The 23,696-nt window shown below is 37.6% G+C and overlaps 1 protein-coding gene across 1 annotated transcript in view; it reads left to right on the top strand.

The window, feature by feature from the left end:
- The first annotated feature begins 858 nt into the window (after positions 1-858).
- The window catches only part of traf4a (tnf receptor-associated factor 4a), a 41,682-nt gene continuing 18,844 nt past the window's right edge, over positions 859-23,696 (top strand). The window contains exon 1 of the mRNA XM_056243130.1: positions 859-1,365. Within this exon, the coding sequence (XP_056099105.1) occupies positions 1,223-1,365 (143 nt within the window). The 5' untranslated portion in view covers positions 859-1,222. The remainder of the gene's footprint in view (positions 1,366-23,696) is intronic.

Below are 23,696 nucleotides of genomic sequence, written 5' to 3'. Positions count from 1 at the left end.
AATAACTTTCTGCAACCTTTTGTTACCAGTGATTGCCTTTGTATGCACACTTTTGGAGTGCTATTTAATAAATAAAAAAACGTTTTCTTCTTTATTCGCTTTTTATGTCGTTATTGATATTCTAATACTGCGTGTGTATTGATGTAGCCTACATTTAATATTTAAAAAATATCTTCATAGGTTACAAATGGGCAGGAATACAACTTCTGTATAGTTATAGGCTATTCAAGATGTGGAAGGGGATTTTTTACATAATAAGCACACATACATTTTAAACGATTTTTTATACACTCAAAAAAGTAAAGGTTCTTTATTGACATAATGGGTCCATGAAGCACCATTAACTTACATGGAACCGTTCCATTCTTTATTGACATAATAGTTCCAAGAAGAACCTTTAACATCCGTGGAACCTTTCCATTCCAAAAAAAGTTGTTTTTTTAAAAGTGGAAAGGGGTTCTTTAATCTGATCTTTAATTTAAAGAACTGTTCATTGAAATGTTCTTTGACGAACCAAAAACTGTTCATTAGCCTACTGCAAAAACCCACTTTTGAAACCTTTCATTTTAAGTGTAATCACAGAGGTTATTAGCCTATTTTGACTTGATAATACATTACAAGCATGCATACCACAAAAATAGTTTTGTTTAAAAACCATTCGGTTGCGAGAGGGACCTCAAGAGAAATCCCGGCCATTAATGACATACATTCTATTAAAATAATCACTTACTTGGCTACATTATAACGCTCACAGACAGTATTACTGTAGATAACTGTAAATAGGCCTGCCCTTCTGATTTGTGCGGGGCTGAGAGGGATTTAAACGTGGCTCCTCCCTCATGAATAGTGGGTGGGGCCTGATATACCTAAACAGATGGGATCCGAGCTTTGTCTCCAGGCTGTCAGTGTTATACTCGACAGGCACTGTGAGTGTGAATGTTTCTCATCGCGTGCATCATCTCGGTTCATCAAAGAGCTCGAGCGCTGCATTGACAGCCTCGTCATACAGACAGATCGTCGGGTTTAAGCTGTCATCCTGATGGTGGATCGAGCCGTGTTGCTCGAAAGAGGAAGCTGAGAAGGAACAATACCGACGGTTTGGGAGCGCAAGCCCGTGTGTCGTTGGCAAGTGAATATCAGTTTTCATACGCGCTCTGTCAGCGCCTTATTGCAGAGGACAACAAACGACAGTCTCTATAGACGCTTAGTGTAAAAACCAGCAATGCCGGGGTTCGACTACAAGTTCCTGGAGAAGCCCAAGAGACGCTTTCAGTGTCCTCTGTGTAGCAAAGCAATGAGGGAACCCGTCCAAGTTTCCACATGTGGACACAGATTCTGCGATACCTGTCTGCAGGAATTTCTCAGGTAAGGAAACGTATTTGAGAAACGTATATTTGCGTAAGTAATGAGCTGTGGCAACAACAACTACGCTATAGGATACACACAACCAACCTTGTAAGCAGTGGAGTGTAGGCTATTCGAATGAGTTTCATCAATCATCGTTTCGACACATGGCAGTCAGTCATATTTGCGCTACAGTTAACATTTTTATTTCTGCCCGTAGGCCTTGAGTTGATTTGGCGGCCAAAAGGATACTAACTGGGGGTGTTCTGCATGCAAATATATTGCAAATGAAGTTTGCTGTTTAGTGTCACAAGACATAAACTGACAGATGGGTGTGTATGGGAGGGAAATGCAACATTAACCATTTAGAAAAAGTGTTTACTGTTTAATGAAATCCTACTGTCTAAATCTGCATTGCAACATTATTGCAGAAGTTCCAGCTTGTATACCAAATAAGAGCAGGGCCATCACTAGCGGAGCATTTCCTGTCACATTCAGAAAATAAGTAGCCTAAGTGTGGAGAGAATATTTTGAATATTTTTCCTTGAGCCTGTCCAGTTGTGGTCTACCTTTATAAACGTGGGAGAAAAATATTTTCAGACCTGTGTGTGTGTGTGTGTGTATTCAGGCAGTAGAGACCCTCAGCTCTGGCCCTGTCTGTCATTTTGACCTGAGGCACTACAAGGCTCTTTGAGGGGGGCAGCCAGTCTCACATGTGGGATTGGGAAGCGAAACCTTTATTGGAATCAGTGTGTTATATGTGATTTGTTTGCTAGGTCATGTAGAAACGACTTAATGCATACAACAGACATGCTCAAATTTAATAAAAATCTAATGGAAAAATTTGTTAAGGCATGCAGGCCAAAAAAACAACAACTCTGCAGCAGTTTTAGTATTTGTCGACATGTATATTAAACATCGGTTTTATAGCTTTAAGTTTCAACTTCCAGGAAATTCAAAACAAGAACATTTACAGTTAACAGTTATAAAGCAGGAGTGCCCTTTAAATGACTTCACTACTAAGTGTATAATGTTATGCAATATCATCAAGTCATTTGGCTACTTATTTGCTTGGGGAATGCCATGATGACACTGTAAACATGACATACTAAATGTTTGACAGCTGAGATGCTCATTCTCACCTGTGACATTGACAGCATTAATCATGCATTAAAAAAAAAGAGAAAATGAGAAAATATTATGAGAAAATAAGCTGCAGTATTGGTACTGAATAGACTATTATTAAAAACTTTATGGTTGGTAAGATTTTTTTTTTAAAATGTTTTTGAAAGAAGTGTTATGCTCTTTTGCTCAGCCAGGCTGCATTTTTTTGATCAAAAATACTGTAAAAAGCAGTATGAAATATTATTGCAATTTAAAATATAATTTATTCCTGTGATGCAAAGCTGAATTTTCAGCATCATCACTCCAGTCTTCAGTGTCGCGTGACCCTTCAGAATTAATTCTAATACACTGATTTGCTGCTCAAGAAACATTACTTCTTATCAATTTTGAAAACAGTTGTGCTGCTTAATATTTTGAGTAAACCATGGCAGATCTATCTATTATTTGAAACCGAAATCTTTTAAAACATTGTAAATGTATTTACTGACACTTTTGATCAATTTAATGTGGCATTGCTGAATAAAAGTATTAATTTCTTTAGAAAATCCTACTGTAAACACAAACCTTTGAACAAGGTGAGTTATCTGGCAGCTTACGTGGGCCTGATTTGGCCTGTGGGAAGCCAGTTGAATAGGATGTCAGTGCAATCACATTATGCCTTCATAAATGTTGCACACTTACAGAATATCTTTGTATTTATGTTTAGAAAGTTGACAGATTATTGTATCATGCCAACACTAATATCTGGACACAGCAGAGAAACATGAGTGCATGAATTGATTTTTTTGATATACATGATCAATTCAACACTGAACAATAGCAACAAAGGCACAATACGAGTCACAAAGATCTTATCTATTTTTTTCACATATCCAAACAGGTTTTGGTTCTTTCCTGTCTGCTTGTTCTGGAGTGTAAACAGAACTTGTGCTGATGCTGCGGTGAAAGATAAGAGGTTTCAGGTTTGCATCTCGTTCAGATTACAGTGAATGCAAGGTCCACTATAGATAGACACTCATAGAAACTGAATTATCATGTGCGTTTTTGGATATTGGGAGGAAGAATGAAGCACATGATGCATTTTGCCTAAGGCTCTGTGTGTTTATGTTTGTTCTATTCTCAGTAAACCTCTTTCCTCTCACGCCTACATAGGAGACAGATTCTTTTAGAACGCTATGAAGCTTTGCTCAGTTTTATTTTCTCAGGATTGCTTGAGATAATACAAATAAAAGACATTTCATGTGAGACTAAATGAAAGCAGACAATGCTTATGAGTCATTGGGTCATTAGTGTGTCACCGGGAAGAAATCTGATCTACTTTTCTTTATAAGTAACCTTTTTTCTTTACCAACGTATGTCACCAGATAATGAGTGACTTTTTAACACTAGTTAAAGCTACTCGATTAAGTATTTTTTTAAAGGGACTAGAAGCACAAAATGCAGTTTCTTTTTTAGAAAGGTCTTTTGAGAATTTGAGAAGTGATTTGCATTAAAACCACAACGCAAATAATTGATCTAAATCAGTGGTTCACAACCAGAGGGCCGGGGCCCAGGGAGCCTCAACAAATTTCCAAGGAGACCTCAAGATTACTTAAAATAAATCCTGGTGCCCACTGTATGGTTTATAATAGTGCCTTACGATTGTTGCTTGTCAGACTGTATGAACATGATCCCCACTGTAGCCACTGTCGGATCTCAGTTGTCATTAATGTCAGACTGTACGACTGTCAAGACGCGTTAAAAACGTACGCACGCACGCACGAAAACTCATATGGAGTTTTACATCAATCCATGACATGTGAGCGGCATTACATGCACGATTTAGGGTGTGTTCACACTTGTAGTTCAGTTCGCTTTAGTTTGGTCTGGACCAAAAAAAAAAAGTAGGCCTACTCATTGTATGCTTAGCGTTCATTTTAGCATTTTAACACAGAACCTAAAGGCATAGGGAAGGGACTCGTGAAGAGCTTATAAAATGTGTAAAGGAGTCAAAACAGAGGCAGGAATCTCTCTGTCACACACAAAGTTCTGCTTCGAGGAGACACGGTTCTGATGCCTGTACCGAGCTGTGATGTTCAACATCGCGTCTATGATGAGAAAAAACAAGTATGCTTGAGCATTCTGTCCATTTTAGGGCGCATCTTGTGACATCATATCCCGTTTATGGTTTGTTTATATTTCTTTGGTCTGTGTTGTGTTCATGTTTCATTTGAATCGCGCCAGAGTTTGTTTGGAAGCAACTTTTTAGCGGTCTCGATACACTTGTTTGGTGCGCACCAGGGTTCGGATGGCAGCGTTCACACTTATTCAAATGAACCATACTAACAGAGCAATCGCAGCAGATTTAGTTTTAATCGAACCAAACATGCAAAGTGTGAACACACCCTTAAATGGTGGCTAGCAAACAAAAACAATTTCTAGCGTTAATTTTGATCATGGCTTGTCTTGAAAAGAAAAATGTAAAAAAGCGAAGACGATGTGTGTGGAGCAAGTGGTGGTTTATGGTCGTCTCACTAACTGCATCATCAGGTTCTGCGCTCCTATTGGTTTTTGATTTGACGGTTGTCGTAGGAGAAGCCACACTGCAGGACTGTGCGTCAAATCTTCTGACACTGCCAGAATTTCATCTGAGGTCAAATTTGATTACAACGGTCATTGATCTGCTGTCGGCGAACATGTCAAACTAGCGATCAAAGGCTTCAGGTTTTGGCCTAGGATTAGAGGAATATTTTAGGATTCTTAACATTTTCTCAGACGGCCAAATCGTGGCCAAAATCGTACAGTGTGCACCCAGCTTAAGACAAAACAAGACCAGTATTGGATATCTGGAGGAGGTAGATTAATTTTAAAAGTGTGATTTATAGACCTGGAAATGTCTTGTAAATTATTAAAATGTTATAATATAATTATTATTATTTTATTTTTTTCATGCTTATCACTGGTGGGCCTTGGCGTCACAAAGGTTAAGAACCCGTGATCTAAACATTATATTAAGCATTATTTTGAAGTGGATGTTTAAATCATGGTCTATGAGTATTGTGATGATCAGAATCACAAACTCAAATGGCAGATCAGCAGGATAAGTATGTGCTTTGTTGACATTGCGTGATAACAGTGTGTTTACTTCTTCTTTCTTGTGTACAGTACACACATTCAAAGTTATTCCATCCGTTATTTCAGTCAGCCTCTGATCAGTTCAGACCTGCCGTCACTTTGGGAAATGTTGCCATATGTGCAAGGATTTACATGGGTTATGCTCTTGCACAACAAAACCCAACTATGATTCACCATCTGCTGCATTCTAACCATTATTGGAAAAGGGCCTCCAGCTACTTCAGGTTGAGTCTCACGCTACGTGTACACCTATAGACTTGCCCCTTAAAACTCGATTCAGGTCTGAATCTGAAAGCATCGGATTTGTCCCATTCATGGCAACACTCTTTGGCTGTTGGCTATATTTGCGTTGTAAATGGAGCGTGTTTCCGCTGAAGAAGGAATGTGTAAGGAAGGCGGTTGTCTCAGAAGACCTAATCAGCGCCGGGAGGGTCAGGAGGGGCCGACCCACAGGGTTTATCACTCCGCAATCAGCTCGAGTCACATGACGTGACGCTAATGCAGAGTAGATGAACCTTGAACTGAGGGCATTTGGTTCACCGGCATAACACAAAAGAAGTTCTCATAATATGGGCTAACATCTCTGAATGCACACAAGGGCACCCTTAATAACATAAATCAATGGTTTAGACTAGGCGAGTCCAGTCAAATAAACTCCAGAATATTATCATTTGGTGCTTTGTGAGATAACGGTTATTGGTTTGTAGTCTTTTATTCAAGCTTTAGCTTTGTTTGTTTTGGGTCTGAACTTTTTGTGTACATATTCTGCTCACAATACACATTAGGTGTGTCCCAATTCGCACACTATTCTGCTGTTTTGTACTATAAATAGTGGAAGCTGTGTTTTTAAACTGAAAATTCCAACAATTAAAATTGCACTTCAAAAACCCAGGTGAGACACTTAATTAACCGAAAAAACAAAGTGTTTGGAATGTTAGACACAAGTTCATACACTCAACATTCGCAGCTTTATTTACATAGCGGAGAAGGAGGGCTATCAGACTCCATGCTGGGCAACAAACTAGCTGTCTGAATGTCATACACTAGACTAGACAGTTGAGTACTAGTACGTATGCCATTTGGGACAAAATTATAAATTCCTGTTGCATTTGATGTTAGCATGTGGCTATGCTAGCATGCAGCTACGCTAACAATGTTTATAGTACACGCAAATAAAGTAGGCAGTTTAAATTAGTCCGTTTTTAATTCAAGTGGCCTATTTTTATTTCTTTTTGATAATAAAAAAGAAATTAATTTCTAGTAGGCAGCATTTCTGTCTGCTCAGTCTGCCATCTTGGATGGATTATTTTTCTTACCATTTTTCTCAGGATTGCCTTCTCAGAAATGGATAAACATGATGGTTATTTAGAATTTGTCCGAAACTATGCCTTTTGGAGCAGTCTATGAAGCTATGTAGTCTAGGTCGGCAGCTCACTAGGTTTTAGAACATTAAGAAGTTTTCCATCTACGATTTGCTTCACTTTCGGGTGACGCATTAAGGTAATCCAAAATCCATATTAAAGTGTTAATTTTATTACATTTTATCTATTTATTACAATAAAGGCTGTTTCTCAAAGTGAGTCAGAAATCTCCACTTCAGGAGCACTTGTTACAGAAGGGTTTGTTCAAATATATATATTCAGTTGATTTATGTAACATTTTATTCCTAAAATTATTCTTCTGGCTGTTATCGGTATTTTTTGATATGGTGATATCATCTGACATCTTTTTTCTGATATAAAGAAAGATATCCAAAATCCCCTCTGTAAAATTCTTTATTATGATATCTCAACAAAATTAAGAATATTGAATCTGGCTTTAACCAATGTTTAGATTTCGGTTATGGAAATGCCTGCAAATTAGTATTTAATTAGAATTGAACTACCCTTATTTGTATATTTAAACATACATTTCAGAACAACTTGAAATACAAAAACAATTGTCTTCTTAATGTATTGTGATTAGTCAACTGGGGAAGTATGGTGATAGCTAGAGTATTAGTTCAAAGTTTGACCATATTCTTGCCTTATTAAAAGGCATGCGTGACAAGGCTAGCTACTTGTATCCAAAGAAAGTACAGAAGGTGAATATCCTGGTGTAAGGAGCACAAAACCTTAGCTTCAGTTTTCACAGCCTAATTTTTTGTCTTTTTTTCATAGAGAGTCTGAATAGAGTTCTCTGTGTCTTCTATTGAACTCAAGCCCTCCTGCGTTCTCTTGAGAGCTGATGGTCTGCAACATGTGCACACTAAAGCCTTGCAACGGAAGGATGGGTTTAATCAGGGTAGAACGGGGTAACTGGTGACGGGCAAAGTGGGAAAAGAAAGATTGACTTCTTTCCAGCCAGGGCCATCTGTGTGAACAACATCTTTTTTACATTAAAGCTCAAATGAATTGCCCTCTGTCTATTGAGATACAGAAAGGAGCCTCTTTGGCCTGTCCCAGATAGTGAGAGGTTCTTTGAGGAATGGGAGATTTAGAGGAAGCATTGGTGCCCAGCACTGAGAGGAAGCCAGACTGGGTATGACAGCTGGGAGTCTGCATCCCCCCCTCAGGATTCATGCCATTGAGTCAGATGAATAGTGACTGGGCATCCTCTCTCACTTCCTGCGCAGCCTCATCAAAGACCCTCACATCCTCTCACAGGTGCCACTGGTCATATAAGTCATCTGTTAGCTGGGTGCATGACAGATAAGATAAGGTTCAAGGAGGCAAACACTTTTAAAAGAAAAGTTTACATTTAATGAGTCCAAAAATGTCATGTAGTGTAACCATCAAGTATAAAGTAATCATATATTTTATTTTCACCAAAATCATTCAATTCGTTAAATTTTGGGAGACTCTATGATATCATTTCCTGTTTTTTTTTTTTCTGCATGCTGATTGTTTTTTTGGGAGTCATTCCACATGACATTTTATAGCCAGAACTTACCATGTCTTTTCATAAAAAGGTCAAATTATATGATATTTTAAGAGACTTGGTCACAAGAGTCTGCAAGGGTGTATTCAAGTCATTGTGTTAATGAATCGTAATTTTATTCTATTATATAATTTTTTCTGCATTTTTCTGTATGTTAGTATGTAGACTTTGATTTGGTGGAAAAAAGTTTATCAAATATTAATAGGCAATTTTGTTATTTGTATATTTTGTATATTTTTTCTAATATTGTATAGTTTTTACACTAATTTGACTTTATACCTCCCCATATCGAAATTAATTTTAATTCATAAATTAAAAACATTTTCATCATATGATTTTCACATCATTTTCATACATGTACAAAATGTACACTCTTAAAAATAAAGCTTCCAAAAGGTTGCGTGTGTGTGTGTGTGTGTGTGTGTGTGTGTGTGTGTGTGTGTGTGTGTGTGTGTGTGTGTGTGTGTGTGTGTGTGTGTGTGTGTGTGTGTGTGTGTGTGTGTGTGTGTGTGTGTGTGTGTGTGTGTGTGTGTGTGTGTGTGTGTGTGTGTGTGTGTGTGTGTGTGTGTGTGTGTGTGTGTGTGTGTGTGTGTGTGTGTGTGTGTGTGTGTGTGTGTGTGTGTGTGTGTGTGTGTGTGTGTGTGTGTGTGTGTGTGTGTGTGTGTGTGTGTGTGTGTGTGTGTTTTTTCTTTGCTGTAATTCCATGGAAGAACCATTTTTGGTTCCCCAAAGAAACTTTCAGTAAACCATTTTTCTAAAGTGAAGAACATAATTTTTTTGTAATTGAAATTTTCCATGGATGTTAAATGTTCTTCATGGAACCACTGATGCCAATAAAGCACCTTTAATTTTAAGAGTGTAGTTTAGTGTGCATGAACTGAGATCAGGTCTTGGCTGAGTGATGTCATAGATGAGTCTTTAGGGATGTTGTTATGAGAGCAGTGGACCTCAACTTCAGCTGTAAACGGGACATTCTGGAGTTAAAGTTCTCCATCCCTTCCACACGTGGGGTGAGGCTGTTATCGATGCATTTCATTTAAATGTTTTGCATCAGCGCTTCTTTGGTTGAAAGTCCTGTAAGGGTTCTGTGTTAATTATCATTGTAGAGGGTGTTATTAGGAGCTAAAGGAGGTTCAATGAGGGCGACACAAAAAGTGGGCGAGCTCTTAACATTCCTGACTGGATTTTCTGCCCCATTCAGTCCATCGTCTGCAAGCGCATAGACAACATTCCTTTGTGAAAAACCGTGGTGCTTGACGACCTGGGACGCTCAGTGATATTACTGAGGGGTTCATAAACAAAGTCGATAGAAGTGTTCGTGGGGATCCAGGACTTGCCCGGGCATGCTTATATTTGAAGAGAAATCAAATAATCATACCTTTACTCCCCTTGGGAGCAGATACGCAGGGAGCTATTTCAGTTATGCAGTACAGCAGTTTGTCACTCACGTTGCTTTAACCTAGACCTGCCTGAAGCTGGCATGCTCCAAACAATAGCTAATTTGTGATATTACTATTGCTTATACTTGGGAAACGAAAAAATCCCTAACACTAGGTATTTATATGTCATCCTATGTGCCATGGATGTGATTGATTGCCTTAAATTGTGTGCTGTTATGTTTCGTGCTGTCAAGGTAGTAGACTTCTGATTTTTTTCTGGTGGATGATAAAACTCATTGAAGGAGGCAACTATTTGACTTAGCAACTACCCATAAATCCCTAGGAACCAAACCACATAGAAACACTCTAAGGCCCTGTTTACACCTGGTATTAAGATGCGTTTTGGTTGATCGGATCACATGTAGACGAGGGAGACACATTCCCGATTACACCTGGTGTTTTAATCCATAGGGATTCAATTCGAGGGGAGGGTGTATGGGCAGGTAAATGTATGGGTTTTTTTTCAGATCTTTCGACCTAATGGACAAAATAAGCGTACGCCCAGAGACGACGGAAAAACATACGGAGAGCATCAGCTTTAGTTTCTGCTCTGACAGCCGCAAGACCATGCCGAACGATGTGAGTGCTTGTTAGAAATCAGGAATGGTGAGAGAACATTGTGCTTGGTACGTGTTTCGTCTTCAAACCAAACCTGGGTCTTCAGCCGACAAAGTTTAAATCCCGTCTGGCTAGTGCTCTTCCAACACATTCGACCACATGAGCGTCTACTTTACGAAAGCAATCTGGTCTAATGCTTTTTCGACTACCTCTGAAAGTGGTCAAAAGTGGACAAGCTCAAAACATTTTAGACCCAGTTTATCTAGATGCAATTAGTTTCTCTCGGCTGAATTATTCTGTGCTAATGCAAACCTCTAAATCCCAGTCTCATCCGGTTCCACACACGCAGCTTGTGTGTTTTTCATTTTGCCGTAACTCCATCATGCCTTATCCAATGAGTAACATGGTTTAATCAAAACCGATTGCATTTGCCTGGGCTCTGAAGGGGGCTCAGACAGCTGAGAGACCACTGGTGTGAGAATGCTATCTGTTGTGTAGTTGACAGGCAGGCATGTGAAGAATCTGCTGGTGAGGGAGCAGCTGGGGTGGCCAGATCTTGAGGAAGGAGGTGTCTCTCGCTCCGAGGGCACCTGTCTCAGTGAAAGGCTCTCTTGTAGAGCGCAACAGGTGTTGGCAGAGCGGTTAAGCTCTTCGGTTAAAGCGTACACTCACTCGCTGTTATTGACTGTCAATTCCGGAGGCCGGCCGGATTGAAGGTCAAAGCCATTGGTTCCCCTTGGTGAAAGAGGCACTGTGATCGCTTCCTTCCTACCCTACCCTGCGCAGATCCGCTCTATATAACAGCTCAAAGACACCCTTTCAGTTCCAGCATGGCACGTTACCCTCATCTCGCTCCCCTGGCTTACTCTCAAATGTGTCAGCGCAACACAAACTCGCACTCCCACGTCCTAACCCGGCTCTAAACTAGTGACACTGATCCTATGAAAGAGGACTGAGAAAGCCACTTCCTCATTTTCAAGGCCAGGCACGTGGGTCGTTTTTTTCCGCTGGAGATGAGAGAGATGTTAAAGAGCTTCCTGTTTGAACTCATTTTTGGAGAATTTAATTTGTCCAAAGGACAGACAATGGTCAATCACATCATTCTGTGGTAAAATATTATTACATAATGACCACTGTATAACCGTATATAATTGACCGCTGTCCCACACAACCAATTTTCTACATAGTTGTGCTAGTATCATGTCTTGCATATCACTTTCTTGCATAATATAAACTCAAATCAATATTTATTTGTTTTATTTCGCTAGTCAGTTAATTTATTTTTTCAATATGCTATTTATTAATATATATATTTATTTATTTTTACCTATTTTTATATTTGTAAAGATTTATTGAAATTATACCATGTGACATTCTGAAATTACCTTGTCATGTCTTTTTTTGTGATATTTTCTTGTCACATGTTATTAAAATATTAATAATATAACATATAATATTATTAATAATAATAATAGTTTATTAATATAAATTGTCATTTTATTTTAAAATATTTTAATATCCTAATATATACATTTGTAATGTCTTAATCGTTTTTATTTTATAGTCCTTGACTATTTTTAAATATTTATTACTTAAAAAGATTATTTAAAGATTAAAAATAAAATTTACTTTTACTTTTCATTTTGAGCTCTGTTTAAAGCGGTTTTACTACCTTGACACTTTTAATGTCCCACGAAAATCATTGGTTGTATACTGTATGTAAATGCATTTTTATTTATATGTGTTGTGTATTTGTATGCATGCATGTATTGTGTGTATGTGTGTGTGTATGTATGTGTAAATATATTGGTGCAAAAAAAAAAGTGATGGTCGTGTCATACATCTTAAAATGTGCAAAAAGAACACCCCATCATTCAAAGGGAATGTCAAGGCAGAGCCTATGTGGGAGAGAAAACGAGAGGATTGTGTTTCCGCTCCATGTGAGGGTACACTCACTGCCTGCGCTGTGGGATGATGGCGAGCACAGGAGTTCTAGCATGTTCTTATCAGCTACATGAGTGCACATCTAGCTTCCTAACAGACTCGCCGCTCCCTTACACACACACACACACACACACACACCTCTCTCTCCGGCATTAAGAGCCTCACCTTCACCCCGTTACCATGGCCACTGAAGTTCCGGGCCTAGCCAATCGGTGGCACCGCTGACAAGTGAGGCACACACACACACACAGCATCCCTGATGAGGTACTGACGAGCCGCCCTCTCGGCTTTCTCTGACTGTCTCCCTCTAATCAATGAACTCAAATTATAATTACATAATCCTCCTACATAGGGAGTCATTGAGTTTAACGTTGGTTTTCAAACTTTTTGAAGTCAGTGACTCCGAGACAGGCGGAGAACGCTCGGGAGGTGTTGTCTCGGGACGCTGGAGGTGACTCATCCCGTATTAGGTGCGTAGTTTGTGTCCACCAGCACACGGTGACTCAGACAGCTGATAACAAGGGTAAATTATTTTGCTTTCACAAAGCATTTCACCCACTTTCCAGTCACTTTTACCGCTGCATCATAAACGCCGCTGTCTGTATTTGCAGCCGCAAGTGGATATTTTCACCCACTCTTTCAGAACGGTTCTTGGTCACATGAGGAAATGCATGGTATAATTAGACGGTGTAACTGTGCTATTGGGGTGTGGTTGAGTTTTTCCCTGGAGCGTCTATGGAGTTGAGGTAAATCAAGCCTCCCACACAACACGTATATTCATTTATTCTTTCAGCACCTGGTACTGTACACCGTCTCGTGCAGAGACGCACAATAAAGAGCTCTGTCAGTCAATGGCGTGTCACGCTCAAGTCTTGCCTAATAGATAATAGTTCATTTACAGTTTATTCAAGCCATCTTTTGTGAGGCTCAATACAACTCGACTCACTGAGAAGAAGCTTTGTGTTGATGCTTAATACATTCACTCACTGGATGACAAGGCAGCTATTTGTTTTTATTCACTCTCTAAACGAGGGAAAATGCAGCATTATGAAGAGCTGATGATAAGTGGAATATGTATGGTGGAAATAGATATCAAAATAAATAGATCTAGCTCATAGATTTAAAAAATCAGTGTCATGATTTCTTTTCTGATTTCTTTTTTAGTTTACTCATAAAGAAAATATTTCACATTTAAGTTTAAAATTTAAGCCGTTATCACTTCAAATAGGCAGAGTAACAGGAGAGGAAAGAGATATTGAGAATGATAAATAAATACATTTGTGGTCAGAATTATTGGCACCCCTGGTAAATATGATCAAAAATGGCTGTAAAACTAAATCTGCATTGTTTATAATTATCCTTTTGATTTTTCATTCAAAAAATGTGCAAAAATCTAACTTTTCATTGAAGTAAGATAAGTGAAAGTGGGGGGTAAATCACATTATGACATAAATGTTTTTCTCCAAAACATGTTGGCCATAATTATTGGCGCCCTTTTATTAAATACTTTGTCTTTGTTCACTCGACTTATTTTCTATTGGGTTTAGGTCAGGGAACTGGGATGACCATGGCAGAAACTTCATTTTGTGCTCAGTGACACATTTTTGTGTTGATTTTGATGTTTGTTTTGGATCACTGTCCTGATGGAAGACCCAACTACGGCCCATTATAAGATTTCTAGCAGAAGGCGTCAGGTTTTGATTTTTTATCTGTTGATATTCGCTAGAATCCATGATACCATGTACTGTATCCGAACAAGTCCAGGACCTCCAGCAGAAAAAAAAAATCCACAACAATAAAGATCCAGCAGTATATTTAACTGCGGGTATGGGGTACTTTTTATCCCTGTTTGCACCAAACATAATAAATGAATAAATAAGTAAATGAAAAAATAAATTGATATTTTATTAAAAAGGAAACTGTGGAGTGATTCGTAAGACATGAAACTAGTGCATCTATAGAAAATTAATTGCTTGGTACAGTGGCCAATTATATAGTATAGTGGTCATTATGCAACAATAATTTACCACAGAATGATGTGACTGACCAGTCAGAAGCAAGTATTTTAGAGAGTCATGAGTCACTGTTGTGCTCCGAGGAGAGAAAAGTATGTCCTTTGCAGGCTAATGACCAATATTTCTGCCTGATAAGTATTCATTGGCCGGGATTATCTGTCCCGTTCCACCTGCTGTCATGGTAGGACAGCGCATGACATTCAGGAAGGTAATCCACCCATCCTCAGTCTCCGGCGCTTAGGATTATCACGCTGCTAATTTGCCTCTAGCCAAGCCCGAGGTTGTGGAGTCTGTTTTGTGTCCCCGAGTCTTGATAGTTTTTCAGTACAGAAGCCAGCCTGGAGTGTGAGGTGATGGTAAGATAACGGAAACTGTGTCAAATTTCATTACTTCTATTTTATGCGACACAGTATTTTAAAGTGCTGCTTCACTCTTAAAGGAATTGATCAGGAACAAACATGCAGATCATTTGATATGCACCCTCATATTTGCTGGTGTCTCTTTATATGATCACAATCTCCAATTCCATTAGCTCCTTTATCTTTTGGACCCAACAACAAAGTCGAGAACATTTAGAGCCGGCCATAAGCTTCATATCTTCCACCCAGAGCTCTGAACTTGCTCAAAGGCTCTCAAACTTACTTTTCTTCCAAAATAAACCCTTTGAATTTATCAAGCTGTTGCGAGATTATCCAACAGACATTATCAGCTTGTTCTTAGAGCTTCTCATTTTAATGAATTATGTATTCATCCCAGAATGAGCTGCGAGAGCTTACTCTTTTGCATCTAGCCCCATAGCCATCTGAAAACCCGGACCTTTTTCAGCATCGCGCCTATCGAATGAGAGGGGCAAGATGGGCTCGCAGCTGGAAGATAAGCTAAGAAACAGCTAATCCCGCAGTCCTTTATGCTTCTACTTTCCCTACTAGTTTCCACATCATTGAATTCACAATCCTTTCGAACTGTTAAGGAGCTTTTTAATTCAGACTGGCTTTGTCTTTGTCATGTGCATTATGTCCGTTTTAAACTTGAATCAACTCCTCAAAAGCGACAGATGTGATGTGAGAATTTGCCCTAAATGTCATTTTCATGAATTAAATGCTTTGTAATTAAGCATTTATCACATTCAGGGCTTCATAACACTTTGCTTGACAGCTTTCAAACGTGTGTCCACCCACTTTATCTCAATCCTATTATAGAGACCTTAGTCAGAATGGACTCCATATCTAATTCGGCACTAACAAAATCAAGACATGCAGGAGATAAAAGCAAGAGACATTATAAAAATGTCACATTTGTGTATGCCAAATTATTTTACTGTGATAATTCCTCACAGTCACACAGTTTCATTGTTTACATGTGAAGCCAGAGACTACAAAATGGGAATGAATGATTCAGACCGACTCATTTGAATCATTAAAAAGATCCAACTCAAGAGAATGATTCTTTCACAAATAGGAAATCACTATTTATCAGGGCAGATCAGGGTTATTATTGTTAACTAAAACTATTAAAACCATTTTTGTTCATTGAAATAAAGTTGAAACAACTTTTTAAAACTAACTGAAATAAGTTTAAATTGAAGGACTAAAATTACTAATTGGAAATAAAAATAAATTAAACTTAAAAAGTAATATTTACAAAAAGCAAAAACGAATAAAAAAATAACAAAAGCACACGCAATTAAAATGAACTAATAAAAATTTGAAACTAAATATGAATAAAAACTATAATAGTAATAAAATAACATGGTGAATGTCTGAATAACTTTAAATTTACTAAATAACTTATTTTGTTCTTCAAACAAAATTTAAAGGAACAGTTCACCCACAAATATTTGACTGACTTCTGTGGAACATAAAAGGAGATATTTGAAAAATGTCTGTTTTTTCTTTCATACAATAAACGTCAGTGGAGTCCCATGTTGTTTTGGACCCCAATGACTTTCATTGCATATACAATAACTGTATATACAAAAAAAAAATCTTCTTTTGTGTTCTACAGAAGAAAGAAAGTAATTTCTGAGTGAACTATCGCTTTAAATATTGTGCATGAGTCATAAAGAACTACTTTGATTTTTTTTTTTTTTTTTTAAGCCTCAGTCCTCATTTGCATTCATTATTTTGACCAGATCATTGTTCAAAAATCACCTTATGTGTTCCACGGAAGAAAGAAAGTCAAACGGGTTTGTTATGACATGAATTCTCATTTGTGGGCGAACTATTCCTTTAAGACTCCATCATTTATCCTCGGGAGAACTGCTGTTTTCTAGTGTCTTAAATCTTAGGATTAACATAAAACTGAGTCATCCATCAGATGTGCTGGTTATCCGTCCTCTCAGTATCTGGGATTAGTGTGACACTTCTTTAATATCTTCTGTTATTTTTAGAGCCGGATTCCTCTGACCCCATCAAAGCCTTCCTTGTGCCCCGTCTTACCCGATCGTGATAGTTAGCGTCCCGGTGACCTTTGACAGCGTTAAAAAGGGGGATCGCCGAGGCACATCAAAGCGCTTTGGTGCGTGTGGACAGTGTCTCTTTTAATAAAGCTGTCAGCACAGAAGTCATGCGCTTGCGTTCTTCAGGAATCTATAGCGTCGCTGCTCGCTGCCTCCCCTCAAAGCATTTGCCTTCTCATGGATGAACGTTCAGCAAACATCTGCCCTTTACCGAGGAAGCTAAAATTAGACTTGCCGTCTGTAATTAAACAGCAAAAGCAGCCTGTCGGAGGAACTTTGTTTGCCATTCATGCCATTTTTCATGATTGTGCGCCAGCATGTACATATGCATGCATGGCTATGTAGGAGGGAGAAAGAGATGCAAACAAAGAAAGTGACAGTAAAACGAGTGGGAGAAAGCTGTGGAAAAGGAGATGACATTTCGAGTGAACATCAAAAGCAGAGGCTGTGGCTGTTTCACATCTGCACTTGACTGTAGCTTTTAGCACCTCTACACGGGCCAGTGTCTCCTTCTCACATGTGTGCAAAGTCTAATGGAGAAACGCTCCTTAACCACTTTGAACATTCACATATGAGATCAGGCTCTCCCCACTGCTCTTTCAAGTCACCATCAAAGCTCACCAGGAACCATTATAAGCGATTGACACCTTTCATAGTCTCACCACTTCCAGGTCTAATGCCAGGCCCCATTTACACCTGATTTTAGCATCTGTCGGTCTCTCTCGGGGATCTGATCAGGTGGACAGCACTAGGTCGCATGTGTCTTGTGAGACACTTTAGGAGATGTTTAGGACCATCACAGCATTTTTAGTGTGCACCAGTTTGTCACTAAAGGATTGTCTACTTATGTAATAATTGTGCCAAAAAAAATAGTCACAGCTAAATAAGAAAATAACAGTTTCATATATATTATTATTAATATTTATTTTTATTTTATTTTTTATTTAAATTGTTCAAAATGTAATATATTGTATTATGAAAATAGCAAATATAGATTAGGTTTAAAAAATAGTTTTTTAATAGTTTTTTTTTTTTAAATGTTTAGAATTACAATTTGAGAGAACATTTTGGAAAATGATATTGTATTATATTATTAAAATATTATATCAAATTAGATTAGATTACAACTTCTATTTTAAATGTTCAGCATTATAGTGTGAGTGAACTTTCAGGAGTATATCACATTGTATTATATTGTTAAAATATTAGATTTGATTTTGATTTTCATATTTTTTTTCATTACAAATCACATTTAAAATTGTCAGAATTACAATTTGAGTGAATCTAAGACAATTATACTGTATTATAATATTAAAACTACATTAGATTATTTTTTCATTACAAATTATATTACATTTTCAGAATTAGAATTTGAGTCAAAATTTAACACAATTATATTGTATTATATTATTAAAATATTAGATAATATTTGTTTCTTTACAAATTATATTTGAAATTTACATTTATATTATCAAAGTATTAGATTAGATTAGATATTTTAAAAATTCAATACAAATTATACATTTTCAGAATTACAGTTGTACAGTTTCAGAAGTACAGAGTGAAAATGTAACAATTGTATTTTAATATTAAAGGGGTGGTAGCTATAATGCCCTTTTCACAAGATAAAATAAGTCTTAGCTCAAAATACGCCACAGATATTTTTTATATAGCATGTTAAAATTGTCCCTTTTTGATGGTGAGCAAAAATGCACCGTTTTTGTGTCTGTCCCTTTAAATGCAAATAAGCTGCTGCTCCCGGCACAGGGGGCGGAGCTACAACAGCTTGTGCCCTGAAAAATCTTTTATGTTCAAACCGGAGTCAGACAAAGATGGAGAGGCTCAAGAAGTGACCACATGTAGACAACATTTCTGAATGGTTGGTTGATGAATTTGTGTAGTTATCTTCTAGTCATTGATTAGCATATTCTGTCACGATAATCTATAAATCGTGTTCCCGCGGGCGGGGTTTATGTAAATTTAGGGTTGGTGATGTCATTAACCCGGGTGGAAGCTCGTGTAGTCCCTACCAGCCGTTTGTTGTAGTCCTTAAAAAGCAATTTCTTTAAAAGCAAATATCTCCCTTTGCTTTGAACTTTGAGCGTTGTAACTTTACAGATGTTGTTTATGCTTAAACAGCAACATTACACACTAACTAAAGTTAGAAAAGTGAAATCATAATCAACCACCCCTTTAACATTAAGATTAGATTTTTATATTTATTTTTTTACAAATTATATTTTACATTGTATTATATTATCAAAATATTAGATTAGATTGTTTTTAAATCATTACAAATTATATGTTTTCTATATATATTTATATATTGTATTATATTATACAAATATTAGACTAGATTTTATATTTTTTTCATTACAACTTATATTTTACATTTTCAGAATTACAATTTGAGTGAATATTTAATATTATTTTCATAATGTTTTAGTCTTTTGAGGATGTCCTTTTACTTTAATTGCAGGAGCACTAAAGCTGCATGAACGCCACACGTGTGACATGATGATGAATGCTACACATTTGCGTATTTTAATCTACAAACCTACAAATATTGCAGAATCTTGCAGAACTGGACATGCTGGTTCTGCTGGACTGAGTTGATGACAGGGGAGGTAAACGCATGGCATCTCCATCAGGACTAATAGTAGCCGCTCGGCCTGGTGCAGATCATTTAATGAGATGGAATTGATTTTCCTTTGCCTCCCTCATGCATCTGTACTCTAACCAATTACATAAAGAGACTCCCTGAGTGAGCTTTTGCTCTTGAAACCTCTTACAGCTACGTTCAGATGTTGAATTCAAGGTTAGGATGCCCCTTGAGTGGCCTTGGTATATTTTGCTACACTCTGGTGCTCCCTAAAAAGGAATTCATGCATTCAAAAAAAATTCATTTTAATCATTCACATTCAGTTCAAATTTACCTGAGCTCCTGCTACCTGGATACTGTTGTTGTCATTCCAGTAATTGTGGGTATAGATTTAAGTGTGGATTGTCATTGAGGTCACACAGTAGATTCACGATTGACTGTGGTTTCCATTACAGTCAGCAAGGCAGAAAATCTCTCTTTTGTCATTATAGTGTATGAGGATTAGAGGCCCTTCAAATGTTCAGTCACTCATCTAGTTGCACAGACATGCTAAAAGCATGCTGATGAACTTATTGATAGACGCACAAAGGTCGAGTGTAGAAAACATCAGTTGGGACTTTAGCAGAATATGGAGGTTTGGAGTACTTTTATTTTCACTGCGGCTCTCCTACCTTTACTGTTTAATGATGCCTGTCTCCTCCAGGCATCCTCATCATTGCTGATGGATGAAGTATATTAAGCCCTAAACTTAAAAAAACCTTCCCATCAAAGATTCTGTCTTCCACTATCCTCATTCTGTCACATATTTTTCTAAAGTACACTTCAAGCCATCGGTTATGAATAAGAATAGTTAGCACATTTCTTGTTCTAGATCATCTTTGTATATACAGTATATTCAGAAGTTGTCTGCATTAATATTATTATTATTATTGCAGAAAAATATCAGGAACACGTGAAAGAAAGCAGTGCAACAATTCCTTAGTGTCTTTATAAAAAAGAAATATAATTATTATTATTGTTGTTGCAGAAATATATCAGGAACTCAGGAAATGAAACAATTCCATAGCGTCTTAATAATAATAATAATAATAATAATATACTTTATGTCAAATCTTTAGGAGTAGAGTAGCGTATAATTGGCCTCAAAACTACCAAACATGGTAAACATACCAACAAGTGTATGTTTACACAACTAAGATGTACTAAAAATGCAAAAGTTTTTCCTTTCCTTACGTTGTCAAAACTACTAAAAAACAACTAAAACGCTGTATTATTCATGCCAGGCCAGTAGTTGGCGATGTCACTTTGTAAAGAAACACTACGAGCCTATAGGCTGAACCAAGTACATGAAGTCACCGTTTTCACAAATTTGCGTTTTTGCAGTTTACATGGAGATGAGAACGGTATCGTTTTCAAAAACCTGCACTATGTATCCCATTTTCAAAAGTTTACATTTTCAGACCCCGAAAACGCTGTTGTCGAGTAAATGAACGGCCAAAAACCATTAAAAGTTTTCCGTATTTAAAGTTTTTTTTAAACGGTGTCGTGTAAACAGCCACTCAAAGCCACTAAATACTCTCGTTTTGATTTCATGGGGTCTTTAGGAGTAAATATGTTTTAAATAACTGTGATTATTATAATGTAGATTATGTAAGTAATATGACATTCCTGTAAAGACTGATATTTTGCTAACCTTTGAATACGGAGGGACTGTGTGAATCACAGATGGCTTATCTCAACAATGTCAGAGGAGAGAGTGATGAGAGAAGTGTGGAGAAAAACTGAAGGGTTTTGCGTAAGCGTGAACCCTTGTGACCCATGATGCTACTTGTCACATAGCAGCACAGAATTTTGACAGGTTGTTGCCCACCATTGCGATTTCGGAGTTGTGCCAAGACACCACACACACTTCCTCTGAGTGCGTCATCATAAATGTACAGTCGATTCAGCTTCTCCACGCACAGGATTTGCATTATGAGTGCATATCAAAGCATATCTGCAATGTTTTGTATCAAGGTCAAGATTATTTGACTTGGCTATTGTAAATTACATAAATAATGCCTAGGACATTCAATGAAAAGGGTAGGCAGCAGTGAGTGAGTATCAGTTAAGTACTGGTGTTAAGTGCCCAGCTCCTGCTGTGTTGTAAACTAACAGACATGGTAGATTTATGATGGTCAAGCCCTCACAATCTAAAAGCAGTCACGGTGTTGTGCTGACCTGAGCCCGCCTGCGGGGGTTTGTGATCTTCATAGTCAGGTGGGTGGAGTGATCTGATACACCATTGTCCATCCTAAATGTCAAGTCGGAAACCTTACAGCCTTATCTGTGCTTTTTCACTTTGTTAATAGAGAAAGTAAAGAGTGAACGGGAGATAATTGGGAAGAGAGAGCAGGAATGAGATCACAGGGTGGAACTTAATCTGCATATCTGGTCAAATCTGGTAAATAAAGTCAAATTTGAGGTATAAAGCCACAATTACAAGAAACAAAGTCACAGTTGTGAGACCTAGTCACAGTTACAAGAAAAAAGCTGCAGTTGGAAGATCTGAAGTGACAAATAAAGTGATAATAAAGTTGCAATTATGAGAAGTTGTTGCAAATGTGAGAAATTGTGTGAAAAAGATGAGAAATAAATTTGCAGTTACAAAGAAGTCATACATTTGTAAAAGTCTCAATTATGAGAATGGGATATAGTCACTTTGTGAGATATAAAGTTGCAATTGCAAGAAATAAAGTGATAGTTACAAGAAATTACAAGAACGTTGCAAATGTGAGAAATTAAGTGAAAACAATGAGAAATAAAGTTGAAATGATGAGAAATAGTCATAAATTTGAGAATGTTGCAGTTGTGAGATAGACAATCGCATCTGTGAGTTGGTCACATTGTGAGATAGTCATCATAATTATGAAAAATAGTCAACTATATTTACAAGTAATATAGATGCAGTTGTGCGATCTAAACTGACAATCAAGAAATTAAGTGAGAAGTATGAGAAATGAAGTCGAGTTGCAAATGTGAAAATAATGAGAAATATATTCGCAATTACGAGAAATAGTCGCAAATCTAAAAAAGTTGCAGTTGTGCAATTATAAGCTACATTGTAAGATATACAGCTGCAATTACAAGAAAGAAAGTCCCAGTTGTGATGTATAAAAGTGAGAATTACGAGAAATATAGTGATGATTATGAGAACGTGAAATGTCAGAAATAAAGACAACTATAAGCAATAAACGGGACAAACAGTATTACGAGAAAAAGTGTGAGATATAAAGTTTGGCATTGTAAGATATAAGAATACAGATTGTAAGATATATTGATGAAACGATAAGAAATAAAGTCAATCATTTTTTCTTTTCTTTTTTGACTGTGAAATGGGAATGGAATTCATAGGAAAGTTAGCAGTGAACAACATAAAGATCTTTTGTAAGATTTGAGATATCACAATTCTGGCTTCCTTTATCCAAATGAACGTCGAGTGCACATTTCAAGGGCAGAGATTCATTTAGCTGTCTTCAACCGTATTCAAGTGCACTTACTATTCATGTCTGTTGAATCGATGACTGTAGACCTCCATACAATTCTGTGACAGAAAGAGAGAGATGTTTCATCATAAAGAAGGCAATCAGATTCGCTCTCAGCCTTTCTAAGGTTTCCTTTGTTGAGCTTTCTCTACAGCGATTGGCCACTTCCCGGTGGTCTGCCTGTCAAAGGCTGTGTAGAAGGTGTGAGTGCAGTGTTGTGACGCCTGTCCTCATCTATATCACTTTGCTAACGGACGGCTTACTGATCTGACCTGTGGGTCACGGCAGATATTTTAAGGATCTTGGGAGGCAATCAAGAATCATTGATGAGAAGTGAACAGCTCTGTTAATGCTACACAGCTGACCCTAATGTGCCTATGGGATGTAGAAGATGACGTTCGAGGAGAGATCAGAGGGCTGGAGCTCTGTGTTAGGTGAAGGGGGACGGACATGAATATATATTAGCCTGCAGGCACTCTCGTCTGTCCTGCTGTTACAGCACATGGGCCTTCGTCTCAATTGGTCGTCTTTCTAGCAAAACATCTGTCAGGCCGGCCTGCGTGCTGGAGGAAACTGAGCTTTCACTTATTTGGCCCATTGTAGTCAAGTAACTTAAAAGCATATTGTGTCTGCCGTATTACATTACATTATTAT

Source organism: Rhinichthys klamathensis, unplaced genomic scaffold (assembly GCF_029890125.1).
Source record: "Rhinichthys klamathensis goyatoka isolate OS25496 unplaced genomic scaffold, OSU_Roscu_1.1 h1tg000781l_1, whole genome shotgun sequence".
NCBI classification, from domain to species: Eukaryota; Metazoa; Chordata; class Actinopteri; order Cypriniformes; family Leuciscidae; genus Rhinichthys; species Rhinichthys klamathensis.
This window is presented reverse-complemented; position numbering and strand designations above follow the sequence as displayed.